Consider the following 21,565-nt stretch of genomic DNA (forward strand, 5'->3'; position numbering starts at 1 on the left):
ATTAATAAGATATAGTTCAAGTAACATGGCAGAATTACTAAAAGTGAATTTAAGTTCTGAAAAAAATATTCATAACTGTCCTTCTTCAAAACAAGTAAGATGAATTATGGCTAACACATTAAAAATAGAAAGTCTCAAAAACATAAAGTAGAAATGACAATAAAAATTTACAGAAACACCCATTTATTTATCTCCAGATACTCATCAGGGGAGTAGAAGGACTTTACCATAAGGTATTTCCTTAATTTATATTTACATGTAGGCAAGCCAGTAACGTAGACTTCGGTATGTGATGGAAGAGAGTTGAAAATGTTTGTGGGAGAATAATGAACACTTTTGTGTACAAGACTTAGATGTTTTAGATTTTGTGTAAATCATTTTTAGACCTTGGATTGTGATCATGGTGAGCACTATTATATCTAAAAATAGAAAAGTTATTAGAGACAAAAATCGTCAATGAAAATAACTATTGAGATATGGTGGTTAATATTTGGAACTTGCAAAACAAGTTTCTGCAAGAATATGTTTGGAAAATGCCATCCATTTATTTATTTTTTTTGTGGTTAAGGTTGATTACTCTGCATGGTACTCACTTGCTTAACTAATCAGTTTTCATGAAAAATCACATTACAACAATAAAACTGTTTATATGTGCCAAAGCACTGAGCAGTTGTCAGCATTGGTTTCAGAAGCAGTTGCTGCAATAGGGAAAGCACCCTAATGGTAGCAAACATTTGTGCCTGGGAAAGAAGGCTTTGAAAAGCTCTGAAATATGTAGTCCATGGACTTCATTTAAATACGCCAGGAAAGAAATTACTAGCCAAAAAAATATGTACTCGCATTTCAAAGAAGAGTGAAGAAAAAAGTATAAGTGTCAAACAAACAGAGATTAAGAAGTGCTTTAGACGAGTTACAAGCTGTGCCATCGGCCAAACACAAATTACCAAGTGCTTTAAACCAATTAGGCGAGAAACAAACAATCAAGTCATCAGCCAAACAAAAATTACGCAATGGTTTAAACCAAAGAGGACAGATGTGGATGAAGCAAAATTTATACAAGCTCTAGAAGTTAACTCACCTGCTGATTGCCACCAGCAAACAGAAGCCACACACAAGAAAGATACTGAAAATTTTTTAGAGTAAGTGCTGTATTAGAAATGCCATTAGATAAAGAATCAGAAACCATTTCAGCCAAAGTTACCAAATACACAGATTTTGCTATACTACACCATAACGTTCAGTCACTCACAAATAAAATTTCCATGTTAGAATCACTACTCCAGTATGCACTAAATATAGACATAATTTGCATTACTGAACATTGGCTACGAAATGCCGAAGTAAAATTAACATCAATCTAAGGATATAGATTAGCAAGTCATTTTAGCTGAGAGTTTTCCAAACACGGTAGCTCTGCTATCTTTGTGAAAGAACAAATAAAGTTCTGTGATGTCAGTAAAAGTTATATTGACTCAATGGAGAAAGACTTTGAACTTTCCATTACTAAACTGCCAGAGCTTAATTTCATAGTTATAAACATATATAGAGCACCAAGTGGAAACCGGCCAGTCTTCATGAATAAACTAGAGGTTCTGCTGAACAGGATAAGTACACTGAATATGAAGGTAGTGCTTTGTGGGAATTTCAATACTGATTTTTCAAAAGACAGCAGCACCAGAGATCCTTTGATAAATATGACCAACACATTCAATATGATCCCCACAATACACTGCCCAACAAGATTAACAGAATGCACAAATTCCATTATTGACCAAATATTCATCTCAGAAACAAATTACAGATTGACAAGCAGGGTACTGAGCATGGGTTATAGCGATCATGAGGCACAGCTGCTGTGTATATAAATGCCAACAAGTTGTAGCAGTTCCGAAAAAGTAGTTGAAAAAAGAACCTTTTCTGAATATAACATTAGAATTTTTAATCCCTTACTGGTGAAGGAAAACTGGGAAGGCATCACCACTCAGAACAATGGTGATAGCATGTACGTGAGTTTTCAGAGCATCTTTCTTCACTATTTTAATGTAGCATTTCCAAAAGTAGTAAAAACAGTAAAACCTACTAATAATAAGCTGTGGATAACTTAAGGCCTAAAAATTTCCAGTGAGAGAAACAGATTTCTTCAGTACTGTTGTAAGAAATATAGAGTAACCCAAGAATTCACAGATTATTCAAAAGCCTACAAAAGAATCTATGGTAGAGTAGACAAAGAGGTAAAAATTATGTCGAATGACAGTTTGATAAGAAACTCATCTAATAAAATGAGATCCACATGGAGAGTTATAAAGAAAGAAACTTGTATCTCAGCGCCAAAGAAAAAGAATATATCATTAACACTAGAATGCTCAAAAGTCACAGACCCAAATTCAGTTGTGGAAAAATTCAATGAATACTTCACTTCACTAGCTGAAGACCTCATTCAAGTACACCGTCAAGGACCAGTCCCAAGTTTCCCCAGCAAGTCAGGGATCTCAATTCCTTCTATGTATATTTATGAAACATACCCCAATGAAATTATAAGTAAAATTAAATCATTAAGCAATAAAAGTCAAGTTGTCTTGATGTTAAATCCTCAAATTTAACGCATATTTCGGACAACACAACAACACATATAAGTCACTGAGTAAGTTGACCTGTGTACAAGTCGGCATTCGATTAAACACTGAGTCTCAGTCTAGCGGCCGCTGCTCGGCTGGCCGCTTAGGTGGCGCAGCTGCTACATGGTTGGCAGACAGCGCCGCACGTAGAGGATGTGCGTAATTGCGCGGCAGCACTTTGAATAATCGGCGAGTCACAACACTTTTCCCCCCTTTGAAATTGTTGCACTGGTCTTGATGGAGGTGTCCTGGAGATGGCTAACGTCCATAGGCGTTGTTTGACTCGCCGTAAAGTCTCGAGGAGGAGGCTTCCCGTACGGACGGAAGTGTCCCCGATGATAACGGGTCGAGATGACAGGAGACGTAGGGGTCGAATCTGCTGGGGCCCCTTGCACCAATCTGCCCATTGCGACAAGTCCAGTTGATATGACAGGAGACATGGGCGATGTGTCGGCGTCCGTTGGAGGAGGAGGCGAGTAGATGTACTCTGACAGAGGATGGTCCTCCGGTTCCTGCATGGGCACGTCTCCTGGTGGCGTCCGTTCTGGTGCTGGCATCGCGATGACGGTGAGAGGGCTGCGTTGTGAGTATTGAGAGATGCCAAGATCCCGAGCATCAGGTAGAGCCAAAGGTGGTGTGGCGGCATTCGGAACAGGCGTTGATGGCACCCGAGGCCGAAGCTGTTCCGAATGACGCACTGCAACACCCGTGTCCATCTGGATTTCATACAGGCGTCTGCCACGGTGTCGTAAGATGCGACCCGGGCTCCATTTTGGCCACCTGCCATATCCCCGTACCCAGACGAGGTCGGCGGCGGTGAACCGGCCAAGTGAAGGCACCCGCGGCCGTGAGGTGGGAGGTCGCAGAAGATGAAGTAGCGTGCGGGGCTGTCGGCCATGTAAGAGCTCAGCCGGGCTGTGATCGCCCATGGGGGTGAAACGGTAAGACGCCAGGAACTGGAGAAGCGCGTCATCAGCAGCAGAAGAAGTCAGAAGTTTCCGCATCTGAGCCTTAAATGTGCGGACCAGTCATTCAGCCTCACCGTTGGATTGTGGATGGAACGGCGGGGCCGTGACATGCGTAACGCCGTGACGAGTACAAAAATCCGCAAAGTCGGAAGAGGCAAATTGCGGACCATTATCAGTAACAAGAGTAGAGGGGAGGCCTTCCAAAGAAAAAATGTGGGCGAGAGCACTGGTGGTCGCCGCGGTGGTAGGTGACGTGCAACAGACAATGAAAGGAAAGTGAGAATAGTCGTCAATTACGAGGAGCCAATAAGTACCTAAAAAGGGTCCCGCAAAGTCAGCACGAATGCGCTCCCAGGGCTTCTCAGGCAAAGGCCACGGTGACAAAGATGACTTCGGGGCAGCGGCCTGTGACGCACAAGGGGCACAGGCAGCGACCATGTGTGCGATTTCAGAGTCGATGCCAGGCCTGTACACATGACGGCGCGCCAGAGATTTTGTGCGAGACACACCCCAGTGCCCCTGGTGAAGGAGGCGCAAGACCGAAGCACGCAAAGATGCAGGTACCACAACACGTGGCGAAGCATTGTCAGTGGAGAGGAGGATAACACCATCCCTAGCCGTGAGGCGGTAGCACAAAGTGTAGTAGTTCCGCAACGGATCAGAAGTCTTAGCAGACGGGCGATCTGGCCAACCCTTCTGAATACAGCGTAAAACCTGGGAGAGGGTAGGGTCAGAACCCGTAGCAGCTGCCAGCCTGTCCCCAGTGATGGGGAACCCGTCCACAACCCGCTGCTTGGCAACATCCAGGTGGAAACACAAAAGTTCGTCCCTATCGAATGCCTGATCAGGACCCATGGGAAGGCGAGACAAAGCATCAGCATTCGCATGTTGAGCCGTTGGCCGGAAATGAATCTCATAATTGAAACGGGACAAGTAAAGAGCCCAACGCTGGAGGCGGTGTGCAGCCTTGTCGGGAAGTGACGTTGATGGATGAAACAAGGAAACAAGTGGTTTTTGATCCGTAACAAGATGAAATTTTGAGCCATAGAGAAAAACACCAAACTTATGAAGAGCATAAATGATGGCCAAAGCTTCTTTCTCAATTTGAGAATACTTCTGTTGAGCATCCGTGAGCGTTTTGGAGGCATAAGCGATGGGTTGTTCCGAACCGTCAGAAAAACGGTGCGCAAGGACTGCACCGACCCCGTATTGAGAGGCGTCTGTGGCAAGAACAAGATGTTGGCCAGGTCGATAAGTAGCCAGGCACGGGGCCTGTTTCAGCAGAGTCTTTAATTTCCGGAAAGCCGCATCACATGACGCGGACCAGTGAAAAGGCAGGTTTTTGTGCAACAGGCGATGCAACGGCTGAGCCACCGACGCCGCAAACGGTAAAAACTTGTGATAGTATTCTATTTTCCCCAAGAAGGCCTGCAGTTCCTTAACAGATGTAGGGCGAGGAAGGGCATCGATCAAAGCAACAGTGTGTTGAAGCGGACGAATACCATCCCGAGAGAGTTGAAACCCCAAGTACGTGTTAGATGCCTGAAAAAATTGTGATTTCTGAAGATTACACTTAAGACCAGCAGTCTGTAAGACATTAAAAAGTGTGCGGAGATTTTGAAGATGTTCTTCAGTGGTGGAGCCAGTGACAACAATGTCGTCCATGTAATTGATACACCCCGGGACAGGGAGCAATAATTGTTCCAAGAATCGCTGAAAGAGAGCAGGGGCACTAGCAACCCCGAATGGCAAGCGTTGATATTGATAGAGGCTGAAAGGCGTGTTAAGGACCAGAAACTGCCGGGAAGCAGCATCAAGAGGAAGTTAATGATAAGCTTCCGACAGGTCAATTTTAGAAAAATACTGTCCTCCAGCGAGTTTAGTGAACAGTTCTTCAGGACGGGGCATAGGGTAAGTGTCGATGAGGCATTGAGCATTTACAGTGGCTTTGAAATCGCCACAGAGACGAATATCACCATTGGGCTTAGCAACTACAACGACAGGAGAGGACCACTCACTGGAAGTGACAGGAAGCAAGACTCCTGAAGCAGTGAGACGATCCAACTCCCGTTTTACCCGATCACGAAGGGCCACAGGAATGGGCCATGCCCAAAAAAACTTAGGCCGAGCAGTGGGTTTGAGCGTGATATGAGCTTCAAAGTCGTTTGCACGGCCTAACCCAGGAGAAAAAAGGGACGAAAATGTCGTCGAGAAGGAATCCAGTTGAGCATAAGGGATAGCGTCAGAGACAATATTGACAGAGTCATCTATGGAGAACCCAAAAACGCAAAAGGCATCGAAACCAAAAAGATTTTCTGCGTTGCTCTGGTCGACCACAAATATGGGAACAGTGCGAACGACGGATTTGTAAGATACCTCAGCATTAAACTGTCCCAAGAGAGAAATCTTCTGTTTATTGTACGTCCGTAATTGCCGAGTGACAGGGGACAGGAGTGGAGAACCCAGCTGAAGATACGGCTGAGAATTAATTATAGTGGCAGCAGAACCGGTATCCACTTGCATGCGAACATCTCGACCAAGGATTTGGACAATGAGGAATAACTTCCCTGAAAGGGAAGAAGTGCAATTGACAGACAACACAGAATCAGAATCAGTGTCATGTTCATGGACATCATGTATGCGGTCAGATTTACAAACGGAAGACACATGACCTTTCTTTTTGCAATTGTGACACACAGCCCAACGTTGGGGACAATCCTCGCGTGAATGTTTCGTAAAACACCGCGGACATGAAGGAAGTTGTCGGGGATTTTGCTGCAGTTTCTTAGTGGGTTGCTTACGGCTAGGCCGAGGCTGCGCGTGGGAGCGTACTGCGGCCACGTCGGCCGGCGGGGACGCGCCGCACGCATCGTCAACAGCGCACAGAGGTTGTATTTCCCCGATGTCACCCCACGCTTCTATTTGCGCCCCAGCGGTGCGAGAAATTTCAAAAGACTGCGCAATGGAGAGAACTTCATCTAGAGTTGGATTCGCCAACTGAAGGGCACGTTGCCGAACTTCTTTGTCGGGCGCCGACCGGATAATAGCATCCCGTACCATGGAATCAGCATAGGATTCTTTGTGAACGTCAGTAACAAATTGACACTTTCGACTGAGGCCATGAAGTTCAGCAGCCCAAGCGCGATAGGACTGAGTTGGTTGTTTTTGGCAACGATAAAAGGCAACACTAGAGGCTACCACATGCGTTTGCTTTTGAAAATAGACAGACAGAAGGGAGCACATTTCAGCAAAGGACAAAGACGCAGGATCCTTCAAAGGAGCCAATTGTGGCAACAACCGATACATTTGCGGTGAAATCCAGGAAAGGAACAGAGACTTACATGGTTGTTCGTCCGTGACATGAAATGCCAAGAAGTGCTGTCGAAGACGTTTTTCATAATCAGACCAGTCTTCCGCCTTCTCGTCGTAAGGTGGAAAAGGAGGTACAGCCAATGACGAGAAACGCCCCGCATTTGACGCCGCGACGAAATCGCGAATCGCCGCTGTTAGAAGCGTTTGCTGTTCAAGGAGATTTTGCAAGAGCTGCTCGACGGTAGCCATGGAACCCTGTGAGTCAACAGTGAAAAGGAAAAATCCCATCCTCGTAGCCAATTGTTAAATCCTCAAATTTAACACATATTTCGGACAACACAACAACACATATAAGTCACTGAGTAAGTTGACCTGTGTACAAGTCGGCATTCGATTAAACACTGAGTCTCAGTCTAGCGGCCGCTGTTCGGCTGGCCGCTTAGGTGGCGCAGCTGCTGCATGGTTGGCAGACAGCGCCGCACGTAGAGGACATGCGTAATTGCGCGGCGGCACTTTGAATAATCGGCGAGTCACAACAGTTGATGACGTACCTGATTTCATATTAAAAGTATGTGCTCACCACATAACAAACCCCTTGGCAAAAATTTTCAACCTCTCTTTAAAAACTGGTGTATTTCCAGATATTTTTAAAACAGCAAAAGTTTCACCACTGCTAAAAAAAAGGTTCTTCTGAAAAAATATCAAACTACTGACCCGTGTCACAGTTAAGTTCCTTCTCAAAAATTCTAGAAAAACTCTTCTGTGACAGGCTTTTAAGTTTTATAAATAAATATGCACCTTTTTTTCCATTACACCAGCATGGTTTTAGAAAGTCTAAATCTACACAGACAGCAATTTTCGAATTCTTAGACTGCATTTTAAAATCCCTTGATCAACATAAATTAGCTGCAGGTATTTTTCTAGATTTATCAAAAGCCGTTGACGTCCTGGACCATAACATTCTGCTCGAAAAATTGGAAAGACGAGGAGTAAGAGGTGTAGCACATAGCTGGTTGTGTTCATACCTAAAAAACCACAGGCAGAAAGTATCAATTCAGTATGGATTCAACAAAATGAATAAAACCAGAAACAACTGCTTTCTTTCTAGTGAATTACCAATAAAATATGGTGTACCACAGGGCTCAATCTTAGGTCCACTACTCTTTCTTTATTTATGTGGACGAATTAGTTGAATATACGAGTCCCACAAAAACTACCCTGTTTGCCGATGACACGAGCATATTGCTCACTGGATCCAGTCCAGAAACTTTGCAGTCCACAGTAGAAAGTTGTATGAAAAGACTGAGTGGTTCACAAAAAACAAACTCATTATAAATACTGAAAAAACTGTGTGTGTCGATTTTCATTTAATTCCTCCAACTAATCAAATTTCTATTCAAGCACAATTAAAAAATGATCCCGTAGAACATGTAAGTGTCTTAAAATGTTTGGGTCTGTGGGTTCTGCATGACTTAAAGTGGGACACACACATAAATAACTTGTCTAGAAAACTATCATCTGTTTGCTATGGCCTAAGAATTTTAAAGGCTTCAACAGGCAGAACAACAGTACTGCAGGCATACTATGCACAGTTCTCCTCACTAGTCCGATATGGGATCATTTTCTGTTGATACTCAGCTCACAGTGTAAAGGTTTTTAGGATGCAAAAAAGAGCTCTAAGAATAATTTGTGGCTTTAAAAAGATGGTGTCCTGTAAATCCCATTTTACTGAGCTTGGTGTTCTAAATGTTCCAAGTTTATTCATTTATGAAACTATCTTGTTCACTAGGGTCTACCTCCTGAAAACAGGCAAACTGCTACAGAACAAAAATGTACACAACTATGGTACCAGAGGGAAATCAAATACACATCAAAAATATCACAGAACAACCACCTATCAGGGGAGCATAATTAACATTGGTGTAATACTACACAATAAGATAACAGAGGAAATAAAAAATACTACTCATCCGATATTTAAAGCTAAACTAAAGGCATTTCTAATAAAGCACTGCTTCTATTCTGTCAGAGAATTTCTGAATAAGTAACAAAATTAATTGTAATAGGTACCTAATTTTAATTTCCCTACTATTTTGCTAATGCTATGTATTATTGTAACTTATCTTTGACCTGTCCAATATCAATTTTACAATTTGTGCTGTATGATAAAACTGGACCAATAAAAAATCAAATCAAATCAGAAGTGAACATCAGTAGCTATCAGTGGCGTGTTAGGAAGTATACGTAAAATAAGTTGTTATTGTACTTTGATTAGAAACATCCATTTGGTATATGGATGGAAAGTAGTGTACAGAAATATACATGGAGTGGCCTTGAACACTGGATTTATATACTTACATTGCATTTCATTTGTCACTAGGCTGCTGAAATGTGGAGAAATAGGCTGCTCAAGTGAGAGTAAGACCTGTAGTTGGAAAGTACTGCAGCAGTGTTGGCAGATTGTACTGATTTCTGGAAATAATTTGAGGATGTTCAAAGTTGTCACCTTAGTGTTTGGCTCAGATGTAGTTCCTTACTTCTTACTATTCCTAACTGGATGCAGATGCTCACTTAAATTGTGAGCCTCCGGATGAGCTATCAGGTGGCAAAGATACCACATGATGTGCCTTTTTGAGCCGGCCGCTGTGGTCGAGCGGTTCTAGGCGCTTCAGTCCGGAACTGCGCTGCTGCTACGGTCGAAGGTTTGAATCCTGCCTCGGGCATGGATGTGTGTGATGCCCTTAAGTTAGTTAGGTTTAAGTAGTTCTTAGTCTAGGGAACTGATGACCTGAGATATTAAGTGCCATAGTGCTTTGAGCCATTTGACCATTTGTGCCTTTTGAGAGCTCAGAAATTGGTAGTAAGCACTGTAATCTGTTCACTCCTTTGATTTGGTTTTGTTCAAAGATGCAAAATATTAAATCATAAAAAAAACTGCCCAAAGTCTGATTTGAACCAACACAGCAACATACTGCCATATTCCAGAATTTTTATGGATTCACTGAGATACTATTTTGATTTTACCAATTTCAAAATATTTCGTACCGTTGTTCAATTTTTTACCCCACTTCACAACATCAAACATCTTTTCCAAGTTTGTAGTTCTAATAATTGTATGACAAGTTTTCTTATGAGTTTTTAGAGGGTGTGTCCATATGCTGAGTTTCAAAATGATATAACTTCATCACTCACACACAATGGTTCTTTTATGAGCAGTACTGTACTTTAATGTGATTGGAATTAGTTGACAGGTGGCTCAAATTTTTTTCTTCGTCCTTTTTGTGTGTTGTTGAATATACAAGATAGATAGTTTAATGTATTAATGTCAGTTCAGTGTGCAAATAATGACTATCATCAATACTACTCATGCAGTGATGTATAAGGGCAATAATGGTATTCTCTGTGAATGAATGCCATAGGAAGTGACTGCCTTTCTTATTGCAAAACTTCAGCACAGCAAGGATTGAGGATTTTTGAGCAGTATGACAGCAGACAGGCAGTTCCTTTACCTTGGGCTACTCTGTAGCTACAACATATTATCTGAAGATACGAAACATTGCCTGGAACTGGTAATTTGAAAATGAAAAGTAGCGAATTGCAGAATGCAAAAATTAGACAATTTTGAAACATTGTTTTCTTGTATGATAAACTCATCATGATGTCATTGGCAAAAATAAGGAGATTTGGTATCCAGCTAAATATATACTACATGACAGACAAACATTGTCTTGCCCAAAGGCATACCTATGGGCTCCACTTATCATCAAGACACGCCTGTTATCACTTTGCAGCTTGATACAGGATTAATCATTGAAAATTTAATATCTTTCCACTAAGCTGATGATCTAAACCATCTTCCCTAACTCTAACAGCACCAGCTGCTGCCCTTCTCTCAAAAATGTAGTTGTGGTATGTGTGTGAGTGGACTGCAATGCATCTGGTTTACTTGTGTTTCTTTTCTGCATTGCTACCATGATAACAGAATACCCAGCTTTAGTGTCAGTTGCTCTAGGTGTTCCTGAGTTGTAAGGTCTCCCTTATTTATGACAGCCAGTATAGTTTTCATGCATGGTGTATTTCAAAAAGCTATTAATGCCATCAGTCTCAGAGTCTTCCTCTGTTTTAAAATGCTATTTCATTGTCTATTTCAAATAAATTAGTATTTACTTAAGTTGATTGAAAGTTAAAACTGTTCACTTAAACTGTCATCAGTTTGAGTATTTCGGTGATATCTTGTGTAAATTCTTTGTGGTGTTTACTGTAGTATTCATCAGTAGTCTGGTGGTTAACAGAATCTTTCGTTTTTTATCCCTAGCTCACCTGTGATGATTATTCATGACAAAATAGTCTGTCTGTTAGAACAACAATAAAAAAGAAGACGTTAACGGTTCCTACAAATTTGGGTCTTTTAAACTCTGTCTTAAACAGACAAAATTCTGAGTAGAGTAATAAAGATCATCTGTATTGATAGCCTAATACAATACTGACAGATTTGTGTTAGTGGGGTGTGCTTGTGCTCCACAAATGCAGCCATGTCTGCTCAGCACTACAGTTTCCCCCTCCACTGTGCTATTTCGAGCAGGTGTGTAATGTAAGATGGCTATATGCTGAAGCTTCCACGTATGGAAATCTTAGGACGATGTGTTTTGAAACACAGTGCAGCTACTTCTAAGAGGTGAATATTGTAGCGTACTTTTATAATCAGGATTTTATCACATGTGTTTATTTTCAACTTTTTATTTTTCTGCCGAAGCACTAACATCATTACTTAATGAAATGAGTACATTAGATGATGCTAATTGTGTGAAAAGAACTACAGAATGCTTTACATATATTAAGTTGTAATGTTCATAAATTTATACATATTTCAATTTTAGAATATTTAATATATCTGGAACTATGGTTTGTGATGTAGTGAAACACATGGAGCTACACAGATTAAAATCTGTTAAACCCAGCCGTTGATGAGAAAAAGAAGAAGAAAAGTGCTTGCACCTGTGTTGAACCAAACATTGAAATAACTTTATAGCTTGCCTGTGCAGTCGAGGATATTGGGGTAACATTTTGTAAAGTCTTGTAAATTCCTGGAGTGAACAAACAGGTCATTGAGCTGGATGCTTCACTGTACATCTGTCAGTTCAAGTCAGAAGAAATGAGCAGCCACAAGTGAGAATGATCTGATGGATAAATCAAAATAAGTCTTCAGTCATGCAAAATCTTGGACTCTGTATGAGAACTTACTGTGAAATATTTCAATTACTAAAATGTAGTTGGTCACATCTGGTACACAAATGACTGCATTTAGTTCTGGAAAATGTTCCATGTCGTGAACTTTAAGCTGATTTGTGCGTAGGATTAAGTTTCGTTTGATAGCCTCAATCCTGTCAGCCATTTCTGTTACAAATTGATTCTCGCCTTGCACTAGTACATTTAATTCAAATAATTGGTGATGTTGGCCATAAATATTGGACACCACTCTACTTACCCTTTACCCTAAGCACTTTGCATGGCCTTCAAACAATGTGAAAAATGAAGCAATTCCTGTTCAGTGCAAAACAATGCAGCTTTTCCACTTTTCCTTTCTTGGACAAGTGTGTAGATGCCATAGTATTCTTAGTACAGAATGTAAATCTAATTCAACACAAGAAGTATTGTCTGCAAACTGTTTGGCATCTGAGAAGGCTACCACTTTGCTCTAGTGGCATCTGGCTGCAGCCTTCATGCCCCTCTTTCTCCTCATCACCCCTCCCCCCCCCCCCCCACACACACACACACACCCCTCCTTTCCCCTCTACACTTGAAGCATTAGGTTGGAGTGAGGCTGGAGTGCTTGCACTTGTGAAGCGCTCTTTGACCAGGCCTGGCCTAAAGTATAAGAGCACCGCACATACAGAAACTGGAATACATTGTTGTGGTTGTTAATTCCTTTGTTCTAGAGAAACAATTTGTTGTAATTAACAAGTATATAATTGATGCCTACTTTACTTTTACTTACAGGTAAATAGGTTTAGTAATGCTGTCATACTTATTATATGCTGAATGATGGATATGACTTATGAGTAGATTTAATGTCTTTAAACAGTACTGATTCATGCATCGTAATAACTCAAATATTTTACTTTTGTACTATGGATAGTCTAAACGTCATGTGAATTTCAGATATACAGTATATACAACTACTCAGGAGCAGCTGCTAATTCAACCATGGATGGATAATACCCGATTGTTGGTTGTATCTGGAAATGTTTCTCATGAGCTGGGATCACGTGTTATCAACTATTTGCTACAAGGTGGAAAAGTATTGTGCCTGTGCTCAGATCTTCTTCATTTAATGCTGCCAATGTTCCGCACTGCAGAGGTTCGTGAGCGTGAATTAGTGCAATTTTCGTATGGTCAGTGGAAACATGTGAGCCTAATGCACCATATCTTTTGCTACCAGCCATCACCTGAGCACAGACGCTTCTTTCGCTTTGAAGATTTAAGGTGAGTTCCTGTAATTTAATAAAAATTTCAGTCTGTAAACATCTTCTTCTGTTTCATTTTCCTATTATTGGTTGAATTTGCAAGTATTCAGAAACATTGATAAATTGAGCCATTTATCCATAAGCTGTTATATTTTTCTGCATGAAGTGTTGTTAGTGAAACAGAAAGATGAAAGGATGTGATAGAATGATTTATAGAAGTTGTTCTCTTTTGAAACCATCATTTCTTGTATTACAGCTAAAGTTATGTGATGTAAATAGGATGTCCAGTGTGGAACAAAACAAGTTGTCATTCAAATAAACTCATGGCTATATGCAGAAAATGATTACTATAGTCATAGTGCCAGTGCAGCTGATGAGGGGAAGAAATAGGAGAAACTATATCATGACATTGGAGAAACAAAACAGGACAGGGCAAGAAGAGAAAGATATATGAGCCAGTATTACTCTCCAAGCAGTGTTTGTGCTCTGAATTTTGACGGTAAACCATATTGTATTGAACACATCTCTTGCAATGGATGCCTCTGGAGTTGGCTGACATGATGTTTTCACTCTTACTAAGTGAAACTGTAACGAAATGTGCTGCTCCTTGGCTATTCTGTTTTTCCTGTATCAGTCCTATTTGGCATGCGTTCCAGACTGATGAACAATATTTAAGTATTGGTCAAGCAAGGAATTTGTAAGCTATTTCCTTTGTAGGCGGATTACATTTCCTGAGAATTCTTCCAGTGAATATCAGTCTAGCATCTGCCTTAACTGTGATTAGTTTTGTGTGGTCATTCCACTTTAAATTATTCCATATGCTTACTCCAGATACGGATTTGATATCTTCCAGTGTTTGTTCTTCAATTGTATAGCCATACATAATGGATCTCTCCACCTATTTATGCACAATATGTTATGTTTATTTATGTTCAGTGTCAGCAGCCAATTCCTGCACCAAGCATCAATCTCCTGTAGGTTTTCATGCATTCTGCTACAATTTTGTAGCATTGTGACTGTGAAAGTGCATCTGAATGTGCAACATCTGTCGTCTTTGTTGAGACATGAATCATCAGTTGATGTCAGTAGATCAGTGAAGTTGCACTTGACAGTGTTGTGTAAAAGGAAAATGCCAGGTAAAAGGAAAGAAAGTGTGCCTGTCAAGGGAAAGAAGCGCGTAGTGAAGACCATAGTCAGTAGAAATGAAGTTAGAGGTTTTGGATCACTGTGACAAAGTTGAGCATATTGTTGACATTCAGCTTGCTCTGGGACTTAGTGAATCCACTGTGAGAACTGTTCATGACAGTGCAAAATAATTTCAAAAAATTGTTCACTGTTTAACTGCCTTAAATGCGTCTAGGGTGGCTACATATTGCTCAGATGTGATGGAAAAACTGCTAAGCCGTTGGATTGGGCACCACAATCAACAGCACATCCCCTCCCTCTGGAGCTGCTATTAAAGCTAAGGCCAAGAGCTTGTAGGTAGACTTAACAAAAGAAGAGGATGATCCAACACAGGTCAGGTTGGGTTGATAGCTTAAAGCATTGTTTTATCTTTGATGACATTATGCTGAGGTACAGAAGATGGAGTTGGAACCAAGGAATTTAAAAAGACATTTAAGAAATAGTAACAGAAAAAGACTATATTATGAAGCAGGTTTTCAACCTTAGGAAATGGGTTTATTTTTGAAACAGATGCTTACTCACATCTTCATTTCTATTGAAAAACAAACTGCTCCTTGTTCTTGAGGCTGACAAGGGCAGATGCACCCATCTTTACGAAGGAAATTCTGCAGGCCATTGCAGATCAGAACACCTTATGATATACCACTTTCAAAATCCTAGCTCACTAAGGAGTTGTGCCAAGAGCAGGCGGGGAGTTCATTGCAGATAGAATAATGATTTTATAATGTATGGTGTGTTTCAGTGGTAAGTTTTTAGTACATAAAGCTTGCATTGAAATGCATTTCAGAAAGATCATAATGGTTGTTTTTGGTGAAAATGCTAAGAAACTCTGCTATTTTAAACTTAATAACCGAGTAAATGAGAATCTAATCCCATATTTTACATATAAAATGACTTTTTGGTTTATGCAAATTCGGTATGTGCAGCGATTTGGTGGCATGTATCTATCACATACAGCGAGATTTACCTCTCTGTCACAAGTACCCCCCCCCCCCCACCCCTCTCTCTCTCTCTCTCTCTCTCTCTCTCTCTCTCTCTCTCTCTCTCACACACACACACACACACACACACACACACACACACACACACACATCTTCTCTACTCCTCTGCTATCACTTTGTCCATCTCCTCCTCCACTCGTCTTTCTGCGTGCGTCACCTCCTCCCACCCCGTTTCTGTTCATCTCCTCGTTATCGGTACTCCTCTCTATGTCCTCCCCCGTCCACCTGCGCACTGTCCTCTTACTCCTCTCTCTGACCTTGGCCATTTTTTATCATTATTGCAAATGAAACCTTGAGTAGGAATTGAAATCACTTAAAATGATTGGTTAAATAAGTTGGGCTTATCAGTATAAGGGATATGAGAGCGACCTCTCCAGGTGCAGGATCTGTAAGGATAGTAGTTTTAATGACAGTATTTCATGTAGTTGTAATCTGTAAATGAATAGCATTACAAAGATTCAATCAATTCAGACTCAACAGTACTATTAGAATCATAAGCTGATAAGCCGTATGTACAACACAGTCATTTAAAAAAAACACATAGCCCATGTTCATCTGAATGTATATTAGCGTATCATGTAAAAAATTTGAAGTAAATTGGTCAAGAGCTTTTCGAGCTTTATGGTAATTATATAATATTACATATATATTTATGTATTATGAATATTAAAAGATGTATAGCCTGTGTCCATTTGGATGTTCCTTAGAAAATCGTGTAAAAATTTTATGTTAATTGGTCAAGTGCCTTCCGAAATTTTTCAGAATAACATTAAACCGTGATGTCTTTATATAGTAGTATAGATAAACAAAAAAGTGACGGTCCTATAACATACCCTTTGGATACGCCTAAGTTAATTTTACATCTGAAGATTTATCTCGGTTGAGTATGACATGTTAAGTTCTGTTTGCTAGAAACTCTTCAGTCCAGTCACACAACTAGTCTGATATTACCAGTACTCTTATTTTGTTCATTAGGCAGCAGTGCGAAACTGTATCAAATGCCTTTTGGAAGTTGACGCACAGAGCGTGTGAGGTAACAGGTGACTTGTGGTGCCCTGAAAATAATCTAAGTTTGGAGTTGGTGTGGCCGCATGGGCCGCTCGGCAAGCCAGGACTCGTCAGCAATCGCGTGGTGCCGAACATTAGCCGGAGTAAGAGGGGTAGCCCCAGCGCGTGGTCCAGACTGACCGCGTCGCTGGGAATTCCATGTTGTAGCTGTGTTGACGACTGAGGACTGTGCTTTGTGTCAGTGAAGGAGATTTGTGTGTCGGGAGTGCCAAAGGTGGCGACAGACTTTGTGAAACCATAATGGCAAACATTTCACGGTTCATGTAGAAATGAATAATAGCCAGAGGAATCAAGATACCTTACAAAGAAACATGTACATTACAATTATTTGCATGATGATTCTTATGGTGTAATCAGATTTTCAATATCTTTATTAGCTAAAGTTTAGTATCTGACTGTAAATTATACAAGTAACACCCAGCAACGAATTTCCAAAATATAAACGCTTCATCCAATTTTGTCGATCAACGTGTTTTTAGAAAGCTATTAGTGTAAATCTAAATTGGTATGAATTATAGGCATGTAACTTGAATAGTATACGAGTTATTGGAGGTCAAAGTGGCCGGTTGCTATTGATCGCGTCAGGCTGTAAGTACTCCACAGTTACACGAAAAAATGGTAGCAGCCTTCTGATAAATATCTTCATCTGTCTATGTCTTTGTTTATATCCGATATATACTATTCGTGAAGAAATTGGTCAAATATTTACTGTGTCTTAGAAAGCACAGAGACATTAGGCTACTGGCCTACTTTTGTATCTATTCCTTTGATATATGTTTATTCGATTTGTTTATGTATTTAATAATGTGTGTGAGAGCATGTTTATGGCTATACCATAGGAATATTTATTCAATTTCAAGTTATTTCAATGTAAATCCAGTATTTCGTATGTGTTTCAATATGTTTGTGAGTGTGCGTTGGCTTGGAGACGTGGCGGGAGCACTCTAGCCAATCACAGTGCTCGTTACTACGGTAGGCTACTACCAAAGTCAATGGAGAGATTGGTATGGAAGTGAGGGAGGAGCATCGGGTCGCACAGGACACGAGGAGAGTGCCGGATGGGAAGGTGCGATGGACAGTCGCAGAAAATACTTGGAGAGTGTTGAACAGTTTGTGCGTGGTCACGGGAGATAGAAATATCTCGTAGTGCCGACTTTTGCACTTATGAGATTTCCGTGGCATCTCCAGTGAAGACGTAGTATGCATTTAGAAGTGAATATCGCAAGCTATGTTGTTGTTCATAACTAATTACGTGAAGTAGGAATTTATTGTTTCCCTGTTATTCAACTTATATTTTATTTAACTGCTGGACCATCGATAACAATAAATGTTTTGCAGTAAGAAACGGCATTCTTAAAGGTGCTTCTGCTATCGTACTCGTCATTTAAAGTCGTTAAAAATAGTACCTGCAGATTTTATTTAATTGCAATCTTTCATTTATAAATTTCTATGTTACATTCAAAATTTGCAGTTGCCGAATGATAGGAACCTTCGACCGTTTGATTCATGTGTATATTCATATTGTATTCTGTAGACTCAGCAGTATTTGGCTTGTGATACAGCAACTGCGTATCCCAGCCCCTAGACAACAAAACCAGCCAAAACTTTTAATATTTCAGCTCTGAGTCTAAGGGTACGTAGTTGAGGGTCACCATAAATTTTTTAATTTGAAATCCCGCAACTGGGGGCTCGTCTGGGATTTGTGTCGTGCAAAGTGGTAATTCCTTTTCTCTCTGTTATTCAGCGTACTATGCAAAGTGTAAAAACCTTTGCAAAACTAGTAGAGATTTCTGTAGAGTGAACCTCTCACAAAAGACAGTGTGAGATCATACACGCCCCCCCCCCCCACCCCCACCCCCCCCTGCCACAAGTAGGTTTCTGGAAATAGTGAAATTGCCCAGTCATTTTCACAACTAACATATGCTATCGATAGAGATCCTAATCTAGTTTGGGAATTTGTGTGGGGGCTCAGAGTCTAAATAAGTTGAGTGCAGGGAACGGTAGCGGTTAGCGCTTTTAACGGACAGCGGTATCGGAGATGGTTGGAACACGCGGTAACCGACCGGCAGCAGCTACAGTTACTTCTACAGTGGCGGACGCAGTTCAGCAGCAGTATGACGGCAGCATCTTGTGTTTAAATCTGAAGTTCAAGCTCCACTTACAGATCTCGCGAATATAAAACAGTCACCTAGTATGTGAAATTCTGAAAACATATGTGAGCTGGTTAGTCCAAAATCAGAGCGTGAAAGTGTAACTAGCAGGAATTCAGGCAAGTGGAATGAATGTGGAGGAGATATGATGTCTCAGCTAATACAAATGATCCAGGGATTGGGAAATAAAATGAATACAATAAGAATTCGAAAAGTGTTTTTTGAATAAATTTTGGAGTGAGGCAAAACAGACGTGGATCCAAAATGAATTTTCAAATGAGCCAAGTTACAGGTACGGTAATGGGACGATGAGAGATTTTTGCAGGTGCAAACTTGGCAATCTTATGCATGTGAAACATCCGTTGGGGGTTTTAACGGAAATCACCACGATAAAAAGGCGATTACCCAAAAATTTGCAGTGGGATCTTGTCCATAGTTTATGTGATTCCGTGGACGAATTTCTAGAATGTGTAGAAAAATTAGAGAGGGCTTTGAAGTTCAAACCTCAGAGCAAACAGGGCGGTAGTTATCAAAATGGGAAACTAAATAATCATCACCAAAATAATAATCATGAGAGAAATCAAAAGAATTCTCATGGAGAAAGCAGCTGGAATGAGCAGAATGGTCAGAGAACGAACGGGAGTGATAACTTCCGTGAATGGGACCAAAGTAAAGAACGCAAATTTGATGGGGGAAATTCGCGCGAAGTGCAATCGCATAACAACCGGTCGGGAAACTGATGTTCGCCACATATCAGGTCCGGGGATGGCAATCTGAACAGGCGATGAAAAGGACTGGAGATAATGGTAATGGTAGAAATGATGTTGACAGATTTGGAGAAAGGCAACAAATATGTAATATGGAGTGTGTTACGGAGGAAGGCTATATAGGTGGCTCTTTCAATAAAAGCAGGTGCGAATGGTGGAAGCATAGATTTGTGAGAGATTTAAGTAAAAGTAATGGAAATAAATTTGCGGGGAATGCTGTAAGTTATGTATATGTAATGAATGAGTGTGCGAATGGTGATGAATGGAAAGATTCAGTGGTTGAAAGAGAAGTTAAAGAAGAGATGAATTTTGTGAAAGCAGATTGTGTGGAGAGTTCTGAAGAGGTATTAGCAAATAGTAGAAATTGCAATAAGGAAGGTGTTGTAGTAGCAAGTACTTGTGAGTCGACGAAAAGCGTCAATGTTAGTGAAGGCGGCATAGCTTTGGTCTTGCCAGCTGCAAGTGAGGGTTATTGTGTTATGGCTGAAAGTGTCAATGTTACTAAGGGAGGCTTAGCATTGGTCTTGCCAGCAGTTGAAGTTAAAAATGTATCAGCAGAGGTAGATGATTTCTGTTTAAGGGAACAGAGTAATGGTTACAGCCACGTGATGAATGCAGAAATCATGGAAGGCCTGAGACACAAACTGTGGACTGTTATCCGTCATGAGCATATAAGGCAATGGTTCAATAGAAATTTTTTTAGAGAGGACCTGAATCATAGCGACAGCTGATGTTGAAGGACAGCAGGTAACATGTGGAAGCTTAGAGAATGCACTGACAGCCAACAACCATTAAGAATTTAGGAAGGGTCGAGCAAAATCAACATGGACACGTTCCCACGGGCATTATGGTGTGTATGGTGAGAGCATCGCCTTCATCACCATGTGTTGGGTAGCTCACTAAGAGCAATCCGCAGCAAGATATACAATGTCACCTTTGATTCTGTCGAAAACACATCCTGATGGGCAATTATCTTGGTACCTGGGTAATTTCACGTGAAATCACACAGTTGGAAATTTTTACCTGTGCAACCGAAGAGCTGTTTTTTCAAGTAATATTATAAATCACCCAGTGGCCGTTGCCCTTATGTCACAGATTATTCTGAAAATTTGGTGTAAGAATGTACATAATGAGTTAGGGTTAAAAGGTTTTTTCTAGAATTTCTTGACCAAAATTGTAATTAGGAGACCATTTTGAAATGTGGATCCCTTCTGCCAACTGGCATTGAGAAATGAAGTGCCTTGTAAGTTTGTAACCACTATAACTTTTTTATTTATGAATCAATTTTATTCAATTTCGTGTCATTGGAAAGTAAAAGAATATAACTATAATATAAAAATTATTAAAGTGCTGTGTCTAAGCAACAAATGTTTGAAAATTTGTAATTAATGCAATTTCTCACCATTTTTTTGCAGATTTCAGGAATTTTTTTTTTTATAGCAGAATCAAAAGTTTCACCATCTGAATTTTTGTTTCAAATAATTCCTACTGCCATACTTTTCAACATAAAAAAATCAGATGGGTGTTTGTCCTCTATTGTCAGATCTTATACTTTTTCAATAATGCTGTAATAATTAATTGCCTTCAAATAGCTAATCAACAACCATCCAGTTCTTTTCTGCAACATACACAGTTGATTAAAAATCACAATGGAAAACAAATGTTGTTTAGGTTTTGTGTCAGCAGCCGTGTGTCAGAAGAAAAGTAGTTGCAGTGAATAGCTTGATTTAATAGATATGTCAACCCTGAATCAAGCTGATATTGAATTATTGAAGCTAAAAAGCACCTGTGAAAATATAACGCGTGTTTGTTCTTCTCGCAAAAGGCTGTATTTGGGAACATTTGAAGACAGACAAAGAATTTGCTGTGACCCTTTTAAGAAACATGGTAAAAAGACTGCTAAGAAATCTTTGAAACCTATTTCTTTAACCACGACAAGGAAGTATAAAACCCTTGGACTTCTCAGGTACCAAGCTGTGCATAATATGCCATAAGGACATTTTATCTCCTATGGGGGATAACCTTCCAGGGATGG

The 21,565-nt window shown here is 40.4% G+C and overlaps 1 protein-coding gene across 6 annotated transcripts in view; it reads left to right on the forward strand.

The window, feature by feature from the left end:
* Nucleotides 1-21,565, forward strand: part of LOC126185133 (biotin--protein ligase) — a 360,657-nt gene that overhangs the window by 202,029 nt on the left and 137,063 nt on the right. For 5 of the 6 annotated variants that reach the window (XM_049927960.1, XM_049927963.1, XM_049927966.1 and 2 more), the window contains one exon: nt 13,055-13,378. In XM_049927960.1, coding sequence (XP_049783917.1) covers nt 13,055-13,378 — 324 coding nt within the window. The remainder of the gene's footprint in view (nt 1-13,054; nt 13,379-21,565) is intronic. The other variant, XM_049927964.1, reaches the window with a different exon arrangement.

The sequence above is a fragment of the Schistocerca cancellata genome, chromosome 4, assembly GCF_023864275.1.
Source record: "Schistocerca cancellata isolate TAMUIC-IGC-003103 chromosome 4, iqSchCanc2.1, whole genome shotgun sequence".
Taxonomy (NCBI): Eukaryota; Metazoa; Arthropoda; class Insecta; order Orthoptera; family Acrididae; genus Schistocerca; species Schistocerca cancellata.